Consider the following 21,383-nt stretch of genomic DNA (forward strand, 5'->3'; position numbering starts at 1 on the left):
CGCAGATTCCCTTGGTCAGTGAGGTCGTCGTCATTAAAACAGGTACACTTGTGGTGGGTTTCATTGGGTTCTCGTTTCGCGCCGTTTTATTTCTTGCACTTTTAACTGTGTTTGTTGCAACAGGGATGCTGCTCACTTTTTCAGATTCAGAGTCTCCTGGGATGTAAAATCGCGTACAGTAGATGCCACTCTAATGCATCGTGAAATTTATAACTCCACCAGAAAAGAGACGGGAGTTCAAAAGAATATTAAAATTCAATACCTAAAGGGGGGCACAGAGGTTTATCTAAAGTCAGGGGCTTTATTCAAGCATCATGCCTAGTATTTTATTGTTTGTCTTTATTTACTGCCTCTGACTGATCCTAGTCTTCCACGTGTGGTTATGAGAGCAGGGATTTGTTATGACCCCCATTGACTGATTGACTACTTCAGTTCCTTTTGCCTCCTCTTTGAAGAAATCCCCCATCCACATGTTTATTCCCAACAGAGAAAGCATGGATCAGTCCGGAGAATACGCCACCTGCCACCTTGACCCCCAGGGGCCATGGTAATATCCATACAGGTGAGCATTACTGGCTCCAGGTTCTCTATTATGTTCCCTCACACAGCTTCTCTCTGCTCGGGGAGTCAGCCCTAACTTACATGCAAAAGATCAAACAAGTCCTTCCCAATTGAATTCAAATGGGAAATTTCAAGTAATTCAAAGTGTGAGCAGTGAAATGACAGAGCGGTTCTGTCCCCTGACCAAAGCCTGACACAAGATGTTCACGTGTGCTCTACCTGCAAGACGCGATTACGTCCCGGAGCACATGCATTACACATTCCACCTTCTCTTGTTTACAACTTCAAATGGTCCTCAGGACATACTCATTACACATAGTTACTGCAGTACACACGCAATTACATGTGAAGTACAAAGAAAGTTGTAGGGATTGTAGTCCAATGCTGAAGGGCTCGACGTGGCGGGAGGCAGGCAGAGGTTGTTATTGTAGAAGTTCTGACTGAATCTGTGCAGAGTGTTGCCAGGTGATGTGTAAATATTAAAGGGAGGGAGAGGTGACATGGAGGAGATGAAAGTGGGAATTTAAGGAAAAGGACAGGAGGCATGAGAAAAAAGAACGGTGGCTGGGGAGGAGAAGGAGGGCTGCTTGTCTTCAGGGCAGGTGCAGCTTAGACTAAACTGTTTGGCTTCAGAGTTGGAGCACCCCAATGTGCCTGGAGGTGCTGAAGAATGGAGTACGGAGAGAGCCCCATCCCCCCACACCCAGAGTGCCTATTCTTCGTTTGTCTCTTCCCCATTGGAGGAAGCGACATATTTTACAGTTTCATTTGAATTAAACGTTCAGCATTGGTTCTAATTTTCGAAATCCAGAGTATCCAGTGATTAGTTTCCCTTCGTAACATCTTACCTGTTGTGTGTTAAAGCAGCACCGCGTACAGTTGCAGTGCCGCCCATAGTCAATATAAATACAACGGTGTGAACATTTCAATGGGGTGAAATAAGTAATAGCTAATGCAGCGCATGAGCTTTGATGCTTACAGTCCAGTCAGCAGGATAAAAGGTGATTTAAATGAGAAAATATTTATTCCCCATAGCGCCGCCATGATAGCGGCAGCCAAATAAAGGCACATGCGCACAGTGATGGGTGTCCCTTTAAAGATTCCGGGAACAGCAGTGACTCTCTCAATTTAATCGATTTTAAAATGAAAAGTCAATTTAACAAAGTTGAAAAGAGAAAGATGGGGCTAAGGGAAGAAAAAAGCATTCTCTTGCACTCAAGCAGTAAACTAACTGCCGCACAGAGCAGGCAAGAGATTTCAGCTGAATTATCTCCCACCTCACATTTGCTCTTAGGCAAGCAGTTTAAAAGCCAAGCGATTGAGCCAGTGATCCAATTTGAAATGCAGAAATGATTAGAGCAGCTTGCCTCATTTCATATCGAAATTCTCTGATTTATGACAGGGCACCAGCCAAGATCTATCTCTAAAGGGAATTAGTGTGCAATTCCTGCATATTTCTGTTATTTAGTCTCCCCATAGCAGATGCTGTAGCCTTACAGAGGGTGAGGGAGAGAGCGGAATGAAAGCGCTATGTACTGTAGGTATCTTTTCATTTCAGCAGATGCAACCGTGGCCATTTAGAGGAGGGGAAAGTGACACAAAGGCAGACTTGAGACATGGAGGCGCTTCCTACTTTGTCGGGATGTTGACGGAGAATCTTATTTCAGAACATAATGAAAAATATACAGCATTTAACTAAGCATGTACACGTTTCTCGCGGTGTGGAGGGTTGTGGGTGAGCACAGACTGTGAGGTTCGCTTTGGCCATTTTATTCAACCACAAAAAGAAAAAAAAAAACGAGCCTTGCAACCCATCCATCCTTGAGGCTAAGAAAATATTAATACGCAGAGCGATAACGAGGGCTAGAGGAAAATCTCCCTTAATGAAATTTCCAGTTGACCACATGCAATTTGTTTCATCGCGGTGAACAACTAATTGCAACGGACGTTATCAAGGTGTGAGTGGTGCTGTCTGCTGTAAACTGACTGGTAGAACAGGTACAAATCCTTTATCCTCACTCCCATGTTAGAAACAGAGAACATATAAACTTGACATAACCCATACATAAGCTCACTTTTTGTTATACTCCTCCTGCGGCTGGAGTGGTCTGGGAAGGACAAGGCGCTGTGCAAGTGATTTGGGAAATGTTAACACGTGAACCGTGTTTTGTGCCATTATTTGCTGGAATATTTCAACTGGTGTCTTTGTTTTAAAATGGCACTACTTCATAGTGAGTGGGTGTTGAAAGCGGAGCGCATGAAGCCGGCGAATGTCTTGAGATATTCAGTGGTTTTGATCTCTCAGTTGTCTAAATCCTGCAGCTGTGGGATCAAGACAGATACAGTGCCTGTCAGTGACCTTGGTGGAGGGAGGAAAGGGGGGAAAAATGAGGGAAATAATCTTTCCCACCAAGGTTTGTATCGATTTCACCTGCCCTGACCATGAAGTGGGTTAAGAGTAGCCAGTGGTGGTGAAATGGTCAGCGGTGATATCATTAGCTTGTTGTTTACACGGGGAAGCACAGAGTTAGAGGAAGGCTGAGTGTCACAAGCCACTTTCTTCTTCACCTCCTTCAGCTGATCAGAGGATCATGGTATCAAGGAGGGATTAGTAGCGACTTGGGATTTGTGTGATTGGTTAATTTATTGCGGTGATGGCAGGTCTTTCATCTATGGCAACATTTAATCAGCGCAGCCACAGAGGCTATTACAGGTTAGCTCTTTTCTGGAGTCAGTCCGGCTGTGCCATCAGCTCTATCACAATTCCCCTGAAATTTCCAAATTATCTGGAACAGGCTTTAGCTTCTCAGTAATAAAAATTAGAACAGATTCCTGATAGAAGCTTTTGCTCACACAGGGCCAATTATAAATAGTACAGCTCTTCCTTGGAAAAGGGAAGGGGGGAAAAAATCCAAGTCTGAGAGATGTGCACGGAACTTATCGTTCAGCCCCTGCTCTGCTCTGATCCAAATCCGTGTGGCTGAAAATTTATATTAGATTTTATCACAGAGGCCTAAGTCTAGAAAAATCAATGAAGGTTATCTTTTATGTTGCAGCAACTTGTGGAAATATTGATTTTCATTTTACAGCGAATTTGGAGCATCAGTTTGTAATCACTTCCTCGCTGACTACACTGTTTTGGTCACTGTATCTCTTACACGAGGAGCGGTAACAGAGCTCAGAGAGGGGAAAAAAATAAAAATATAAATACCCGGAGAGTATTGAAACCACTGGAGTGAAGGCAGAGGGTGGATAAACCATAACACAGTACATAGACAGGAAGGCCAGGAGGGTTTTTACAGGCTCTGACAGGGATGATAGACTGTAAACTGATATTAAACACTGTGTCTCTATAAAGGAAACAAACATCTCCTTTTTTAAATGTCACCTTCTACAATACACACAAATACCTGCTATGAAAATATAGTGAGTCAATCTGGGAATAGTGCGAAGCTTTTTTCCCATCGCACAGATGACATTGAAAGTTCTGATTAGTCACTCGCATTCATGCAAATTCCAATATTTCTTTTGCTGCCGACATATTTATCTATGGATTAGGGGTCAGCATATTTTGCCAACTCCGCTCAGGCTGCTGCTTACAGGAAAGAGCTTCCATACGTCACATCCCCCGGCTGAATGATTGTTAGGTAGACGCCAGGCGAGAATTTGTTTCTAAAAAACTAGTTCATCATATGCTCCCGCGCTCCAGGGAAATTGTAATTTTCTGCTTGTCAATCTGCATTTCTTCTGGCCTCAGCCACTTAGGCCAACTGATCCGGTGCTACGGAGGGTTTTCACTTGCAGACGCTCCTCCCTGCAGTGACGCCATCGCGCCTTAATCCCAGATATGTTGTGCAGACACTTGCTCTTCGGCGTTTCTTTGTCTTTGTGGCGGCTGCTACATGCCGCATGCTTACAAAGCACATAGGCCACTATTGTCGCCGTAGGTTTCTTATGTAAATGTGCGCTGACAGGGTGCCATGCGATCGGCTCCACAAAGAGGAGGCAAAGGAGAAAGCATCATATAATTTTATGTTAAGTTTCTGACGCAATAGGTATTGATCACTGCGGTTAATTATTACTAATATTCAGATTTATAACAATAGGAACACATCTACTGTAGTTAAGGTGGTATTTTGTCCCTGTAGGCCATATTAAGAGCAGCTGGAATATCATGAATTCCCAGAGGCTCCGAGGGGAGGCAGATAGGCCTCTCGCTGCTGAATAAGAGATGGCTCCAGTCTGGAGATCTAAGAAAGGGTTAATCTGATTCCCATTTCAGATAGTTGTCCTAGCAACAATTGGCCGGTCTGCTCTGCTCCTTTGACAGGGGTGTGAGATTTTCAGGTTAGCCAGATAGAAGACTTTATTGTGAGGCTAATTTGAAATGTGAAATCGCGGATGACTTAAATTACAGAGGTCCCCCCCTCTCTCATCTGCTGCCAGGATGGGATAAGAAGATGCCAGGAGAAGGAATAAGAACATCAACAGACACAATTTGCTGTCTGTGTTTGATCAGTTTGGCAGTTTAGTTTGCCAGCATGCAGTGGTACTATTTATGTGTATATGTATATACATATATATAGACAGACTATTTAGAAATCTGCCTTTTTCATCATGTGTCTGTAAAAAAAAAGTGTTCTGTGTCCTCCATCCTCCGACTAGATAGAGTTCATGGAACGAGAAATAGGCGGGTGGAGGTGGAGGAGGAGGAGGAGGAGGGGGCACGCAGGTGCACCGCCCGAGCTCCGTGCTCATCTCTTGTGCATATCTGTGCCAATTCAGACCTTTAACATGCTCAAGTGACATTTGCATTTATCCTTGAAGGTTGCTGCCTTGTGCGTGGGAGACATAAGTGAAAAGCACAGGAGGCGACCGGGATTTTTCTATTGCATTAGGAGGACGGACAGTGTCCTGCCTCCGTCTGCCTCGCAGAAAGCGTTGCGATTGCACCTCAACCCATTTTCTCTTAGCTAAACTATTTCTGTTACATCCTAATGAAGGAAGGCCCTGGGGTTCAAAAGTAATGGCCTTGAAATACTGACATTTTGCCTTTGAGGAATAGGCTAGAGTTCCCGAGTGCCTGAGATGGTGCTACCACCCCCCCCCCCCCCCCCCTTCAAACACAACACCACCAACACAGCAATCTGAGTGGAGCAGAAATATAAACGGAGTAACGCAGGATGGAATATCGCATGAGAATAAGCAGAGCAGGCAAATGTGGTGACACTGCACTGTGTGAATCTATTACATTGGATGCTGTACTCTGTCACCTTCTTTTATTTTTTCTTTCTGGGAAATAAAACCACACATTTGACCTTTGACCAGGAAGAAAAATGACCTTACACATTCCGAATAATTTTCCAGCATATTATAAAAACTGTAACCTCAATCGCCTTTTGAAATGGATCCTGATTCTTTAAATTCTTCCCCGCTTGTTTCAGGAAATAGTGAGATCTCGGCGATAGCGAAGCACAATGTGCCCAAAGTTCACCCACGAACACTTGCTTCCTTCTTTCTCAAAGTCACCGCCTTCCGTCCACCCCCCCACTTTTTTTTTTTTTTTGCATTTTGCCTTGTGAATTGCAGGACACCTGAAATGCCCATGTTAATCTAAGCGATCTGATTCTGAATCACTGGGTTCAGTATTGGGTTTTGAGTTCCTTTTTATGACATAATACGGGCTCTTGCACCTATTTGTCACCACTCCAAGCATCTACTGGAGCCTGCAGACACCCCCCCCACACACACACACAAACACACAAAAGCCTGCCCTGATTTTCAAGCAGGGGGAAAAAAGCACTGGGTGGACTTGAGTTGCATGCTGTATAGTTTCTAAAATTGTCTTTTTAGGGCCATTCAGTGCAGCAGAGGAGCGTAACTCAGTGGTTATTAATGTTGCTTTAATCACCAAAATAAGCAAATGATTAGTGTTTGTTATCTGTCCCCGTCCAGAAGACGAAGAGCACGGTCCCGGTGGTGCTGAGCGCTGGCCCCAGGTGGCTGTTGGATGTGACTTGGCAGGGAGCGGAAGACAACAAAAACAACTGTGTGGTGTACAGCAAAGGTAAGCAAGCAGCGCAGGCATGCCGTTATCTCCGCGCGGCGCAGCACACCACACCACACCAGGCGCCGCCGCAAAGGCACTGACAATTCTCCATCCACTCCACTGCTGCCCGTCTCTCGCCCTCCGCCTTTCTTTTACTGTCCCCCCCCCCCCCCCCCGTCTGTTTCCTCTCCTCGCTCCTCAAAGTCACAAACGCACTCAAATGACTGCGTGCGAGTCGCTACAAGGGCACGCGGGGCGACGTGCACGCACGCGCGCGCACGCTCCCCCGCTGTATCTGTTTTTCTCATCCGACGAGTAATTTATATCACTAAAACTCTGATTAGGAACTGAGAAACATCACTTGACACACAAAGTTAATGGTCTTTAGATCTCACAAGGTAATTAATGCCCCTTTTTTCTCTTTTATACTAAGTGAATCCCTATCTCAGAGTAGATACAGAGCAAGTGGGGATAGGTTTGCCATTTTGCTTCATTTGTTCTCTCACTAAGTCAGCGGCGCTTTAGCTGCGTATCATCTAAATCAGAGATACAAAGCTGCTTGGAAATAGATTCATGTTCATACGTGAGGCAAACGTGTGGCTAATCTGTCATCACATCCATGTTGTTGGTTCAAAATTGGACCCTGAATGCACCGAACGACTCCTCAATCTGCCGCATTGTGTCCAGACAAAAGCTCCTCATTAAAGCATCCCAACATGGATGCGCAGAGACGCGGTTCGCTGCGAGGGAAGACGCTCAAACTGTACACAACCCTGACACCACAGTCTGTGGCTTTGCCTCTTCTGAAAGCACGAGGCTGCCGCAGCTATAATTGGGTCTTGACGGGTGTTAACCACAGAGACAGAGCAAAATAAATACGTAAATAAGGATGTGTTTTGGATTCTAAAGGGTGAAGGAAAGGGGCTCCATTTATCACTTTTCAAAAAATGATTACCCCGTGACAATACCCCCAAAGCTGAAATGGAGCTTCTTCTCCCTCAAAGTGAATAAGTGGCAGGAGTGGGATTTGCAACCCGGATTTTCGGTCTCCCAATTCTCATCTACTAATCACTAGACTGCACTGGGGAGTTATCCTCTTAACCGGCTACTTAACTTTGTGCTCTTTATCACCAAATCATTAAAGTTTTGATAAGCTGTTAAAGAAGATTATGCACTTCTTTAAAAATCTTCTAATCTTTCAGCTCAGAGACCGACTATATGAAACAAAAAAGGGGAGCAATAACGGGATTTTTTTTCACTATTTGTTAAGTCTGAGAATTTCTTCTGCCACTCTTCATCCATGCATCCTCCAGATAGCATCACGTGCGCGCGCAACATCGCAACCTCAGCTGTGTATCACCGGCAAGTTCCTTTGTTTGTCTCTTCTGGTTTGACCTTATTAAATTAAACACAATAACATCTCCAGACGTGCCCTTGCGAGAGTTGTTCTGCGTTGTACTGTATAAGTTCATTACTCTAAATCCTCGGCGAGGATCGGCGCGCGCTTGCCAACTGATAAGTGCCGATAACGGAGAGAATGGCGAACGCAAAGAATTAATTGAAATCTGAGAGGGAGCGATCTCTCGTCACTTGGTGGTAGCTGAGAGACAATCACTCAATTTAAAAACTCCATTGAACTCATTAAATTGTAAAGTCACAAAAAAAAAGAGAAAAAAAAATCCACAGCCGGAGTTTTTCCATCACGAAAACTTTTTGCCTTTGAAATGAACGTTTCATTAAATATGGAAACTTTGATACTACTGTGATACTACGAGTTACAAAAAAACCCATCCAGGCTGTGTAATTCCATACTTGACTTGAACTGCTTTGTAGCAACTTTGCCACAGAGCTTTGGATAAATTGGTTGGGTGTCCATTTTTCTCTGCTCTCAAACCAAAATAGTTCCACACTTTGCTCCTGGCGTTTTTTTTTTCCAAGGTGGACTTGGACTAAGTTCAGAAAGTGGTGAAGTGTTTGATGCCGTTCAGCTGTTTGACTCTTGCGTCCGGACACGATTTGTAGTGCTCATTCTTCTCCATCGCCTTCTGTTAAATATTCCAATCTGCGCGCGTGCGCGTGTGTGTGCGCACCCTCTGGAGGTGACATTGAAATTGAAATGTCCGCGTGCTGAAAATATTAAATCTTTGTTAAATTCAATATTGAATTTAGTTATTTGACTGCTTTTTTGAGGTAGTTCCTGAGTTGTGTTTATCGTGTCTACGCTTGCGTGGATCGACTGAGGGGAAACCGCACTTCAGAGTCCACGCGGGAACTTTCCTCCCACCTCGGGAAGCCGAGGCCCAGATTGTTTATGTCTTCACCCCTGCGCCGCTGCCCCTCTGTCGGCTGCTTCATTGCTCCCTGAGATGCGTTACTTATGGAAAACAGTGAATATCTCAATGCACAGTATGCTTGCAGAATATGTTTTGGCTCACGTTTCAGTAGTCTCGGCTTTCTTTATGGCTGCCTGCGAAGATAGTAGCAGTTCACTTTGGACGCGTGCCAGCGTGAATCTATGGGGGAGTATCTCTAAGTAAGGACTGGTGATTGGTTTGAGTGGCTGTGGCTTTCTGCTGGGCCTATGATTTCTGCATTACATTTTGTACTACTCCTCATCCTCCGTCCTACAAACTTGTCATTCAGTAAGTCGAGGGAAAGTGCGCGGAAATGGAAAGAGGACCGGATTCAGCAAAATGATTCCTCTGAGACTTGTATTCTTGCAGCGAGTTATGTATAATACATGCACTGGAGTGTGTAACAAGCAGCAGGGTGGTGCAGCCAGGTCCCCCACAGGGCGCCTCTGGTCATCACTACCAAGACAAGCCAACCATCTAGAGTCTAATTTAATTTTTATGTCTATTTTTAGGATTCTGCATTTCCTGTTGCCAGCAAAACTATGTCTTTCTTGACAAGTTGTATTCTGTCTTCGTGCCTGTATAGTTTCATCCAGATGAGGTGACAGACAGGAACAAAAAAAAAATTTAAGTCAAAGAGCATGTTTAATGTCTGAGGCGTTTAAATGTCTCAAATTAGGATTTGTAGAGCAATTTCATGAATATAAATTCTTTGAATTTGCTTTCTTAAAACGAGAGGCAGCAAGGGCCCTAAAGTGAAACCAGGGAAAGTGCAATATCTGTTTTTCCCAGGCTGTCAGCATGGCCCTGTTTGTTTTACATTAAACTCTCAGGAAGAGCCTCAGCAGCCAGCCATTACTAAAACTCTCAACTCTACTGCAGCGCTAACTCATTATCGAGAAATCCACCTGGAACTCCCACAATGCTCTTCTCCACACTCCGACAGCTTCTTTGAAGCGCGGAAGTTATAGAAACAGGCAGTAAGTCTGCAGAGTAATTATATGTTACAGTAATGCAGGAGAGAGAGAGGGAGGGAGGGAGGGCGGGGGATGACAGACAGGCACCCAGAGACAGAGAGGGGAGAATTTTCTGTACAGATAAACAACAGATTGATAAACAAAACAGCTGGAAAGTAGGAGAGTATTACCAAAAAATCTGCTTTATTCTGACTTACGTCTTTTAGCATATCCCAGCTGAATTTGGAACCAACTGAGACTCTGTTCAAATACTGCAGGCCCATCTGACTGGAAGGATCTTAGCTGTTCAGCCGAAACGGAGCATGCAAACACGTCGCTGAAAAAGGGGTTCGTTAAAGCATACCGCAGGTGTTGTTCTATATTTGTGTGTGAGCGAATGCACGACTAACGTGTTATTTCAGTCTTTAGTCGTTTTTGCACGTTCATTTCTGCACAGCCCGTTTATTCATATGACCCAGATCTATGAAAGAGGGTCCAATAAACGGAGTTGACGGCCCTGTAGCGCTAACGGTGCTAGCAGCAAGACGGCGAGCTCGTGTTCTCTGCAGTCAGGAGTCGCAGACTGTCTGCGTGCGCGGCGGCAGAAATGACGGGTGCGGTGAAAAGTGCCGTGTGACTTAAGACATCCTCGGCGTGAGCTTCCATTGTGCTCGTCCCATTGTTACCTGATATCGGAGCCCATTGAAACTATGCGCGCTCGCTGTGAGCACATTATGTGGCTTTATTCCGAGGTCACCTAAACTTTTCAACTGTAAGCCTCTTAAGCCAGACCACATTCAGATACAGCATGTCCAATAAGTCTCCAGAGCAACTTAGCCCATTGTTCACGCAGGAATTGACCAATGTAACTAGGCCGTTTTACATAAGCCCGGGAAGTGCAGAATTAACCAACTCCCTGTGTCTTTGTGTTATTTCATATTCAGTAAGTCCTCGCGATCAGATCCTTCTTCATGCCTTCATTTGCTCCTTCCACTGCTGCTGAGCTGTCAGAGGCATGAGATGAAGCAGCGTGACCTGGCTGGACAAATGCGGTGGCATTTCACTTGTTTATTTCATTTTACTGTTACTGTGGTTTTTTTTTTTTTTTTTGGCAGCAGGCAGCGTTAAACACAGAGGTACAGTTCACCGTTTAATTGTTCATTTCAACCCTCCTCTTTAAAAATGACTGTGGTGAACGGGAGGTGCGAGGGTTATTATCTGTTATCTGGGAACATAGCGAAAGAGTGTGACTGAATAATAACTAAACAACTGACACAATGTAGAAATTTCATTATCAGTGTATTAAAACAGAATTGTACCCTAAAGGAGTCCCCACCACAGCTCCGAGCCGCTGACTAATTATGTTTAATTAAAAGACAACAGAGATCAACGGAATCGTTTTCATTAGGAAATTATTAATGATTGCACTGCAACAATAATTGATTGCACTGAGCCACGCAATAAATCCACGCGGTCAGGCTGGAGTGAGCCGGGCTGGAGACGATCGGCTGGTTTAGGCATTTGGCAGCTGTTGAGTAGCTTGTCTTGTGGCTGAGGCTTCCACATTAGCGACTGAGAAGTTGTAAAGCTGGCTTTGCGGGGAGAGGAGGAGGAGGAGACTGGGTTAAGGGAAGCAAAATCCAAATCATACAGCAATCTGAGAGGACTTAACCAACCCACACACACGCACACGAGCACGCGATGCTATGGAACGGGAATCCAGGGTTATTATTTTCCACAAACATGTTCGGGAGGGCGTTTTTTAATTTCTGTGTCGTAAACATGCAAACTACATGCACACGCACACACACACACACACACACACAAACACACACACACGCCATTTTGCTGCCGCTCCATTCAGCGCCGCGTGAAAGACGTCGGCTCCAGACGCTTCCTCCAACAACCTTTTATGCGCATTGTTCTCCCGCTGCGCCGCCACAGCTTCCTTGCGCTAGACAATATAGCGCAGGCACCAGACATCACACCCCGCCACAGCAAGCGCACACGCACTTGCTAGCACGCCGACCGAAAATTCACATAATGGCTGCTGACACATATGCGTCCATCTGCATTCAGCGTGGACTAAGCCTTCACACACAAAAAACACAAAACAGGGAGAAGGTTTCAAAGAGGTGATGGGCACTGATGAGGGAGGAGATTTTGATGTTTTTAATGCTGTGGTCTGCGTGAACGTCTTTGAGTGTGCGCTTGTGACTCCTGTGTGTTGTGTGTGTATGTGTGACGATAGCCATTCGTCCTTGTATCAATGCCACGGAGGGTGTCAGGCTAATGAGTGTGGGCTGTCCTTAGAGCGGGAGGGTTTGGGTTGTGCCATTCACTCTGCATATTTAAATGCCTTGTAGAGCTTAAGTAGGCCCACTTTTCCATGTCAGGGCAGCGTTCAATCCTGCTGCGACCATTAATTATGATACCATTGTGCTCCAGTGTGGCTAATAAGAGTGATGTATTGCACCCTTGTGGCATTATAATCATCTGAGTGAAGTACCTGGACTACACCGAGCTTTCGCTTTAAGCACCGCCACTGTAAAAAAAAAAAAAAAAAAAAAAAAAAAGTGGGGGTGGGGGGGGGACAGTGAGTAAGAGGAAGCGTCTTTACTCCTCTCCGTCTCCTGCGCCTGCTAATGCTTTTACATTAGTACGGCTACATGGGAGCGGGCCGCAGCTTTAACTCCTCCATAATTGTACAATCAATGATGAGAGATGCTCCGGCATTGATCTTGCAGTAGCGCCGATTGGCTCAAAATACAGGCATCGACCAGCGAAAGCACGCTGTACAACCCCCTCACAACAAAATGATTCAGTCCCATTCAAGGCGATTCTTCCGCTCGGCATTGGATGTGCGCAGAAGATCACATTTTATTACAGTAATCACTGCAAGTTAATGTGATTATATGTGCTTTATATTCCCTGTCCTAGCTCCCCTCCCTTAATGGCACAATCAATGGCCGGTTTTATGTTCATTCAAAAATTCTGCAGATATGAAAATAAGTCTCTGAGTTTTTTTTTTTAATCTACTGCAGGATCTTGAGTCGGTAATTAAAGCGTCCACTTTGTGTGTCTTCTCAAAGCCCTTAGCCTGCTTTTAGGCCTGGGTATGATCCAGCCCACCGCCCCCATCTCTGCTGTGGTAAGTAGGTGTGAAAAGCATTGTCAGTGTTCTTCAGGATAAAGCCCTGCTTCTGGATGCCATTGGTCAGAGTCACCCCCTCCACAGACTCACACACACACACACACACACACACACACACACACACACACACACACACACACACACACACACACACACACACACACACACACACACACACACAAATGCACACAAGATCTAGGAGCAGGTTGAGAAGAAGAGGGAGATGATGGTGCCTGTGTGTGTGCAGGGATAATCAGAGACAAAAGCTGTGGGCTGGAGAGAGAGGGGCCTTTCTGCACATCCACACAGCTTTTTTTGGAAGGGGGGGAAAGGTTGGTGGCTTTTTAGCAGGCTTGGCTTGGGTGGGCGGGGGGCATCTGGGGGCGGAGGATCGGTCTGAGAGAGAAAAGGAGCAAGGGAGATGGAGGGAGGGCGATAGAGGAATCAGTGGGGTGGAGGGGTGTTCAGATCGTCAGTCAGCGTGATGGAAAACCACACGGTTAAAGTGTCTCTGAGGGTTGAGGGACCGCAGCGCGTCAAAGCGGCGCTGGGTGAAACTCTGCTGAGACGGAAGGAGAGAGGTAGCCGCGGCGTTGCAAATGCGGAGCACTCGTCTCCATGTTGGCGTGTTGGCGTTATAGTGTCTGGACGATTGAATTGAAGCCGTGGCGCTTCCCAGCGGAGCGGCGTTTATTTTTCTTTTGATAATGTACACCCCACCAAATCAATTGGTGGCTCAGGTGAAACATAATCAGATTTTCAAGTAGAAATAGCTCAACGCATTACAAACTTGTTCTATGCGGTCGCCGCTGTGTTCATGCAGGGGAGCTCGGTGATAACCTTTATACATACCTTTGCAGCTAATCCATTTTATTGATTGTACATCCACCTGCGCGGAAAAAACCACACGCACAATCACACACTTCTAGCGCTACAGTGTGTAGAGTGTTGGTGTGATCATGTTTTTTTGTTTGTTTGTTTTTCTGAGGTTGCTTTATCGTATGATCTGCTCCACCCGCTCCGATGGTCATACAGGGTCTGCGTCCTGACTTTGACTAGCCATCACTCTGATCTATGATCCCTCCATAGCCCTATCTATGAAGGTTTTTATGCCTGAAGTTAAACAAAAAAACGATTTCTGTATACAAAATATCTATAAGTCACATTACAATATGTATCTGACTTCCTGGTGCCTATACTTACGTTCTGTGCTGGGAATCTAATGTAATGAGACATTAGTTGAACAAATGAGACATTAACCTGACTGTACAAATGAAATTCAGTTGACTGGATCAATGATCACTTGATCACTTGCATTGATTACTGGCCAACGCTGCCAATTCAGTTCTTAGCCGATCATAATCAATCATCTCATAAAAAAAGATGACAGTAATTTAGGGCTTGTGTTTAAATTAAGAGAATGAGGATTTTTTTTCGGGCGGCAATAATGTATTACATAAGTTATTCATTTCCAGCAGCAGTTGCTCTCAGCATTAGATTGTTCAGGTTGCTAAGGCTCGAGCCTTTTGTCTGTCCACACTATTACACTGTTACTGGCTGCTTATGAGCTAAACCCCACAGTACCTCAGGTTGCCTTAGTGCCTGAGCTCTGCTGACCTCTGCCTGTCGGCGGTGGGTGACAGAGATGGGTGCCCCGGCTTCTGTGTGTGTGTGTGTGTGTGTGTGTGTGTGTGTGTGTGTGTGTGTGTGTGTGTGTGTGCGTGTGCGTGTGCGTGTGCGCGCGCATGCACGTGCGCGCGCGTTTGTGTGTGCGTGCGTGCGTGCGTTTGAGAGAGAGAGAGAAAGAGTGAACAGGGGGGTGTGCTAGCAGGCAGCCTGTGCTGTAGGTACAGTAGTGTAGAGGACTAGACATCAGTGTCGTCCAGGTCAGACAGGGCCATCCATTCTTTAAGCCCCAGGGAAGAGAGAGAGAGAGGGAGAGAAAAAAGAAAAGGAGAGAAGGTGGACTAGGGAAGTGTGCGTACAGAAGGGGGGGGGGCATTGATGCACTGTTTCTCTTAACTCTGTCAAAGCCACTCCATTGTGCTCCCCCGTGCAGTGAGTGGAAACCAATCTGTCATCGCTCCACTAGCCAGCATACTAGAAGGGGGCTAGGCTGCTGGAGACACAAGTCTATTCAATGTGAAATGTAACTGGAATCTGAGCCCCTGGATAGCTGGAATGAAAAAAAAAATTGATGTAAGATTTTTGAACCCTGCTCTCCCACAGACTGTGAAATGGAAGCCAGTGAGTACTGTATTTGGGTCCATATGAGATAGGTTTTAGTGCCGTATCGCCCCCTTTTTTCACGCAGAAGTGATTGACATGTTCTGTTGATAGGACTCTATACCCAAAGCGTGTGAGGTTAGCATAGGCATGACGAGCTCGGTTAAAGCCGCCTGGCTGAATGTGACCCCGCAGACGTGGCCCTATTTGTTTAAGATTAGATACGTGGACGCGAAGATGCAGGCTGAGTGGCTTCAGGTGAGGCCGTCTGCTTCCGCCGCCTATAGGAAGCCGGCATCACGTGGCCAGAGGATTTCTGCTGACCACCTCTCCCGATGCCCTGAGCTGGCTAAGCCTGTATACCGTTGAATAGTGGCTGCTAATGCTATGTTCCAATGCCATGTGGAGTCACTTCTTCCCCTCTCCTCACAGGAATCCCCCTTGCACCATTCCCCCTGTAATCTCCCCACTCCTCTCTGTTATGGGGTGGCTCGCCCGCTGCTCCCGCCACTATTTCACAGCCCTTCTCCTTCTTACAACCAGCACCTCCACCATTTTAATCCCTTTGACCCAAACCCTGTGTGTTTCCCTGTATCAACAGCTCCTGCAGATTACATCCTGCCTGCCTCCTCGCTGCCGCGTGCTTCAGTCATTTGCTGCTGTGTCTGCCTCGTGCATGCCAGGGTCTTAGTCAGCCACTGCTGGGTGTGATAGCCACTATGGTTAGTTAGTGTGGTCGGGGTCAGAGCCAGAGAGCGGGCGGCTGAAAGAGAAGTGAAGGTGGGAGAAGATGTAGGTGCAGAGTGAAAACGGCATATGTGCTCTCAGGAGACCTGCAGTAGGGCAGACTGGAGGAGCTCTGACCCCATAAGAAGGTTTGTGGAAAAAGCATGGCCTCGATTGTGTTTAGGCTGGAAACTGGATGCCTTTAGGCTAAGATCGTACTGTTGTTGAACTTCAAGAATGAAAAGTATCTACAGAATTAGTTTGCATTAGTGATAGTTATTTATTATAAGCATTAACTTCTAAACTCAGGGTTCAGCGGGTTAGGGGGGGGGTTACCGTGGAGAACGCATGTCAGGAACCTGTTCTGCTTGGTGTGTTGGAGAAGTGGAGCAGCCAGCGGGAGCGTTACCGTGGCACCGGTTCTGTCCTGATGCTGAGAAGCAGCCTGTGCTCACACAAGGCCCCTCCTCTCATGTAGTGTTTCTGGTAATGGGTTAGGGCTTTATTGATGTGAACTTATGTGATCACTGCATAAAGAAGTATTTCTCTCTCGCTCTCCTGCCCGCTCTCTTTTCCTGTGGGCCACATTAAATCAAGCCTCCGACCTGGACTCTAGTTAAATTAAACCCTATCAGCATGTTGCCCTCTCATATCAGAGAACAAGCCTTTATATAGTCGGCCTGTAAATGGTGATTAGTGAGTGTTTTGATTAAAATTCAACCACATGTGTGATACTTTGTTGGAGCCGCCTCCTCTCCTTCTCCTTCTCCCTCCCTCTGCACGTAAACATACATGCTGCCATACAGCACACGTACAGTACACACACACACACACACACACACACACACACACACACACACACACACACACACACTGCCTCCCTGTCTCTCTCTGCCTCGTTCTCATGGCTCAGCAGAGTGCAAGGCTGATTTAAGGGTCCTTACAAATGAGAAGGTTGCAAGTGAAGACAAAAACCAGAGATAAATCACACCACAGCAGCCTCAAGGTTTCCACTAAACCTATTCAACTGGAGGGGGAGCGGCAGAACAGTGAAAAATATATACACACTCCATCCTGTCAGAACGCTTTTGGCTTATCTTGAGTGACTGTCAAGGCTGGGAATATCAGGGAATGGACAGAAATATATAAAATTAATAAGCCGCTGGATGTTGTCGGGAGTTATGATGCTTCATAAATCCTAGTTTGATCATGGCGGACAAGGCTTAAACCCACAGCTTTCTAATGCGCACAGCAGTGTTTTGGACTGGATTTTATTCTGTTTGGGAGATAGAAGCCCTTAGCTGGCAAAAGTAAGATTTATCACCCCCCCCCCCCCCCCCTCCCTTTCTTTCATGAGTGACAAATATTAAAAAGACGGCCTGGGGGAAGTTGGCAGCCATTACCACCTTTAATAGAAGGGCACCGGCATAGCAAGGTGAAACTGGGGCCAAAGGCAGAGAAATGCTATTCAAAGAAAAGAGAGAGGAACGGGGAGAAATTGGTACTAACTTATCAGTTGTACTTCCTTTGTCGGGTCAGGGGTCTTGGAGCTTTTGTTTGTTTGTTTGTTTCTTATACTGAAAGGATGGATGCTATCTCTCCCACCATCCAAGCAGGTCTGCTCTGTCGAAAGCCGCAGGTAATATTTCATGTCAGGAATTAAGCAAGCCTACCCACTGACTGCCTTCTACAGTTAGACGGCCATCGCATCCATCATCGCCTTCTCTTCCTCTGCGGAGTGTTTCCTTCAGTGGTGGATTGCAACACCGCTGCTACGCTGTGTGCTTACAAGTGCTGCACTGGAATGCAGCCTTCAGGTGCTTTCCATGACTTGCCATATTCATACGGACGGAAAATAGGATTTTTTTGTCAGCTGCACTTTACGGAATAGGATAGCACATATGTAAAATGTTTAACAACACAATGCTTTGTACGAATTTAAGAGAGTTTAGAGTTAATTTGTAAAATAAGAAATGACCAGGAAATAAACTAATAATAAAAATATATATTAATGGCACTACAGTAGCTCTGCTCTATAGTACAACACAAGCTAACACAGATGTTTTATATGCATGCAGTCTTTTCTCTTTCCCTGCTCTGCTGTGCTTCTTTATGAAATTACCAAAAACTTAAACATCAAAAAGGATTGAAATCCTCTGATTGGCCGGAACAGCGAGCCTCACTTCAAAACCTTTAGAATATCTGCACTGCTGCCAGTGCTGTTCAATGGTTCTGTATGACGTTTGCTATTAAAATCATTATTTCAGCAGCATATTGCTGTACTATACTTTACTAGTAATAGTTTCATCACATAAATGATCAGAAAACTTCTTCCACAGCTAGATGGCTTCGTCTTGATCATCCTACTTTCTCGGTGCTTGGCGTGTGCCGATACTGTAAGGAGGGAGATACTAATTAGAACTCGCCGTCTAATCTCTGTGGCTTTACCTGTCAATAAAGATGTTGTCAGTGACAATGAAGTGTCTCCGAATGAAAGGCTTGGCAGTTTTGATATGTAAAACACGTCACATTGTTTCAGTCAGCGGCATCCCGATGAGACAAGTTGTCAACAAAAGTAAAATGACAACAAAAACATCTTTGTTGGACCCAAATCAGAATAACTACATTCTAATTTAGGCCTCGTTAGACCCCCAACCCCCCCTCTCGTTGCCTCGCACCCCTCCACCTCTGTTCTATCTGGCAGAGGTCATGCTTTTTGAACACAAGTTGTAGTAAGTAAATTTATGCCACTTATTTCGTGTAACGGCACGAACAAGTAATGAGGTGTTGGAGATAAATATATGAAGACAATGAGCTGCGCTGTTTTGTTCCTGTAGCTGCTTTTGAGTCAATTAGCACATTCCAGAGACTGAAGAATATCACTGCCTTATGCAGCTCCTCAATATGCAGCATCTGACTTTTATCCAATTACATTACATGAGGTCTGTGGGTACGCTGGGCACAGTGCACATAATAGAGGATGCCATCTTTGGTGTGATATTCTCCAACACTTTTCCATTGCATATGCCTGTGGCTCTCACTATGAATTATTCAAAGGCTTCATCCACACACAGAAGAGAGAGTGAGGAGCTCGGCTCCATAGTAAACAGATTTTCTGCTCGCCATCCTCGCAAATCTGAAGTGTAGGACATTGTAAGTGCCAAATAATTACATGGTGGCCCCGCTCCCCTCCTGTCTGAGTTAACCTGGCCACAGAAACGCATTTGGGCTCAATAATATTTTGTCACTGGTGAAACTTGGGAGTTAATTAAACTTTTGTCGCCGGGGACCTGCAAGTCCAGATGCAAGAAGCTGATGCATGAAAATACAAGACTGATTCATCTCTCATCGAATTCCATGTAGCTACTATTTAAATAGTTCTTAAACCATATTTTTTTTTTAATCTCATCAAACATATTTGGCTCAAGACGGGTCCCAATGTGGTTCCTGAATATTTGCACGCCCTGCTCTCTCTCTGTTGATTTATTAAACTATAATAGATAACAGCCCGAGAGTTTGACTCTGGCTATATATAATCACTTTAGTTCCTCACTGGCTATTGTGCTGTGAAATAGAAAATATGAATATTACATGGGTTTTAAATCCCTACAAAAATTCTCTTTTCCAGAACAAGAGAATTGACATATCCATTGCATTACTGCAACTCCCATCTTCGGCTAATGGAGATTTCACATTATGGAGCTCACATTATAGCCCCATGAAATATGCTAAGCATTTAAGAAAAATGAACTTTTTAAATAGTCCATCAGTGTGGGAAAAAAAAGAGGGGGTCTGAAAGATTCCCCCTCTCGTTGCTCTGCTTTGCGGGGTTGCCCTGACCTTGAACCGCTCGTATCTTCCAGTGCAGATCTGTAGCAGTGACACATGTCATGTGTTGGAGAGGATTGAGGAGGAAGCAGAGGAGACGAGAGGGAGTGATTTTGGTCCGTAGCCCAGTCGGAGTCGGAGTCCGCCCTCATGTCAAAGGATGGGCATGTTTGGCCCAAAACACAGACTGCACCTCATCCACTAATCTCAGCACGAAAACACCTTTAGGTGGCTGACGGGAAAATGAGCACACACACACACACACACACACACACACACACACACGCACACACACACATTTGACAGTGTCAGAGAACGCTGAGAGAGAAGGTTCAAAGCTGCCCTTAAATTCTTGGGCAGTGGGGAGGGATGGCTTCACGTGGGAGAACAAGAGAGAGTGAAGAGGAAGGGGGGCGAGGAGAGGAGTGGATCTCCTGATTCTCCTCTTGTAAAACTGACCTGGCTGAAGCCAAGCCAAGCCTCCCTTTCTCCTTCCTGCTCAGCTTTCGTGGAGGAAACCCTCCACGTTTGCAGTCGGCGCTTGTTCTCTCCCACTCGGGAGGAGAGCACAAACTACAAAAGAGAAGACGCCGCTCATAAAGGGACGACATCTTAAGGATCCCCCTCCCCCGCTCGGATCTCGGGTTTACGATCGTGTAGTTGAAAGCACATTATCGCATGTGAATGAAGTTAACACGCATCGACCTGCTATGTTTCCTTGCGTCGGTGCAACGCTTGACTGAACACTCCCTTTTCACCCAGACAGATTGTACGAAGGCGGTGGAATAATTTATCGACTCACCGAGGCTCTGAAATTGAGATCAAAAATCAGCAAACTCCCCGAAGATTAACATCTGTATTTGGCAAAGATGGCTAATGTCACATGGTTGACAACTATCGTTGTGTCCTGGTTACTTCTGTTGATCAAGCGGCTGCGTTTTACCTTTAGTCTGAAGCCAGGTGACGGACTGAGACCTCGCCGTTTGTGTGCAGCCCATCAGGCAGACACTGTGATTCTCCCCTGTCTCTGTAAATAAATAAATCAGAAAGTTTGTTTTTCTCCCGAGTCAAAGGAAAACCTTTTCTTTGTCTTTGTGCTTAGCTCCTTTTGCATCAACATGAGGCTAAAGCCCCGAAGACTACAACGTTTAGGAAAGCTCCTAAATAGCGGCTCTGAAGCTAGGTTTGAGCTTTGTCATCACGCTTGAAGAATTTCCTTTTAATGTACTGTAATGTGAAATTCAGTGGGGACAAGTTTAATTGAGTTTTACACAAACCAGTTGGGAGTAGCGCTGGAAGGTAGGTGATGTTGAGGTTTTTAATCTCTGGCTCCGGAGAGGCTTGTTGACGGAGTGGTTCTTTCTCTTTGTGGAGAAAAAAAGAGGAAGCCTAAGAAATGATACATCCATGGATAAAACCAATTGGCAACCCTCAAAGGGACGGGGGGTGATAAGGCAAATCCAGCACTTGTAGAGAAATAAAAGAATCCAACTGTTCATTAAAACGGGAAACAAAACAGGCGATTGAGA

General features: G+C 45.5%; 1 protein-coding gene across 2 annotated transcripts in view; it reads left to right on the forward strand.

The window, feature by feature from the left end:
• Positions 1-21,383, forward strand: part of zfpm2a (zinc finger protein, FOG family member 2a) — a 126,779-nt gene that overhangs the window by 80,851 nt on the left and 24,545 nt on the right. For both annotated transcript variants that reach the window (XM_041067944.2, XM_029130253.3), the window contains one exon: positions 6,517-6,628. In XM_041067944.2, coding sequence (XP_040923878.1) covers positions 6,517-6,628 — 112 coding nt within the window. The remainder of the gene's footprint in view (positions 1-6,516; positions 6,629-21,383) is intronic.

This window comes from Betta splendens, chromosome 16 (assembly GCF_900634795.4).
Source record: "Betta splendens chromosome 16, fBetSpl5.4, whole genome shotgun sequence".
In the NCBI taxonomy this organism is placed as follows: Eukaryota; Metazoa; Chordata; class Actinopteri; order Anabantiformes; family Osphronemidae; genus Betta; species Betta splendens.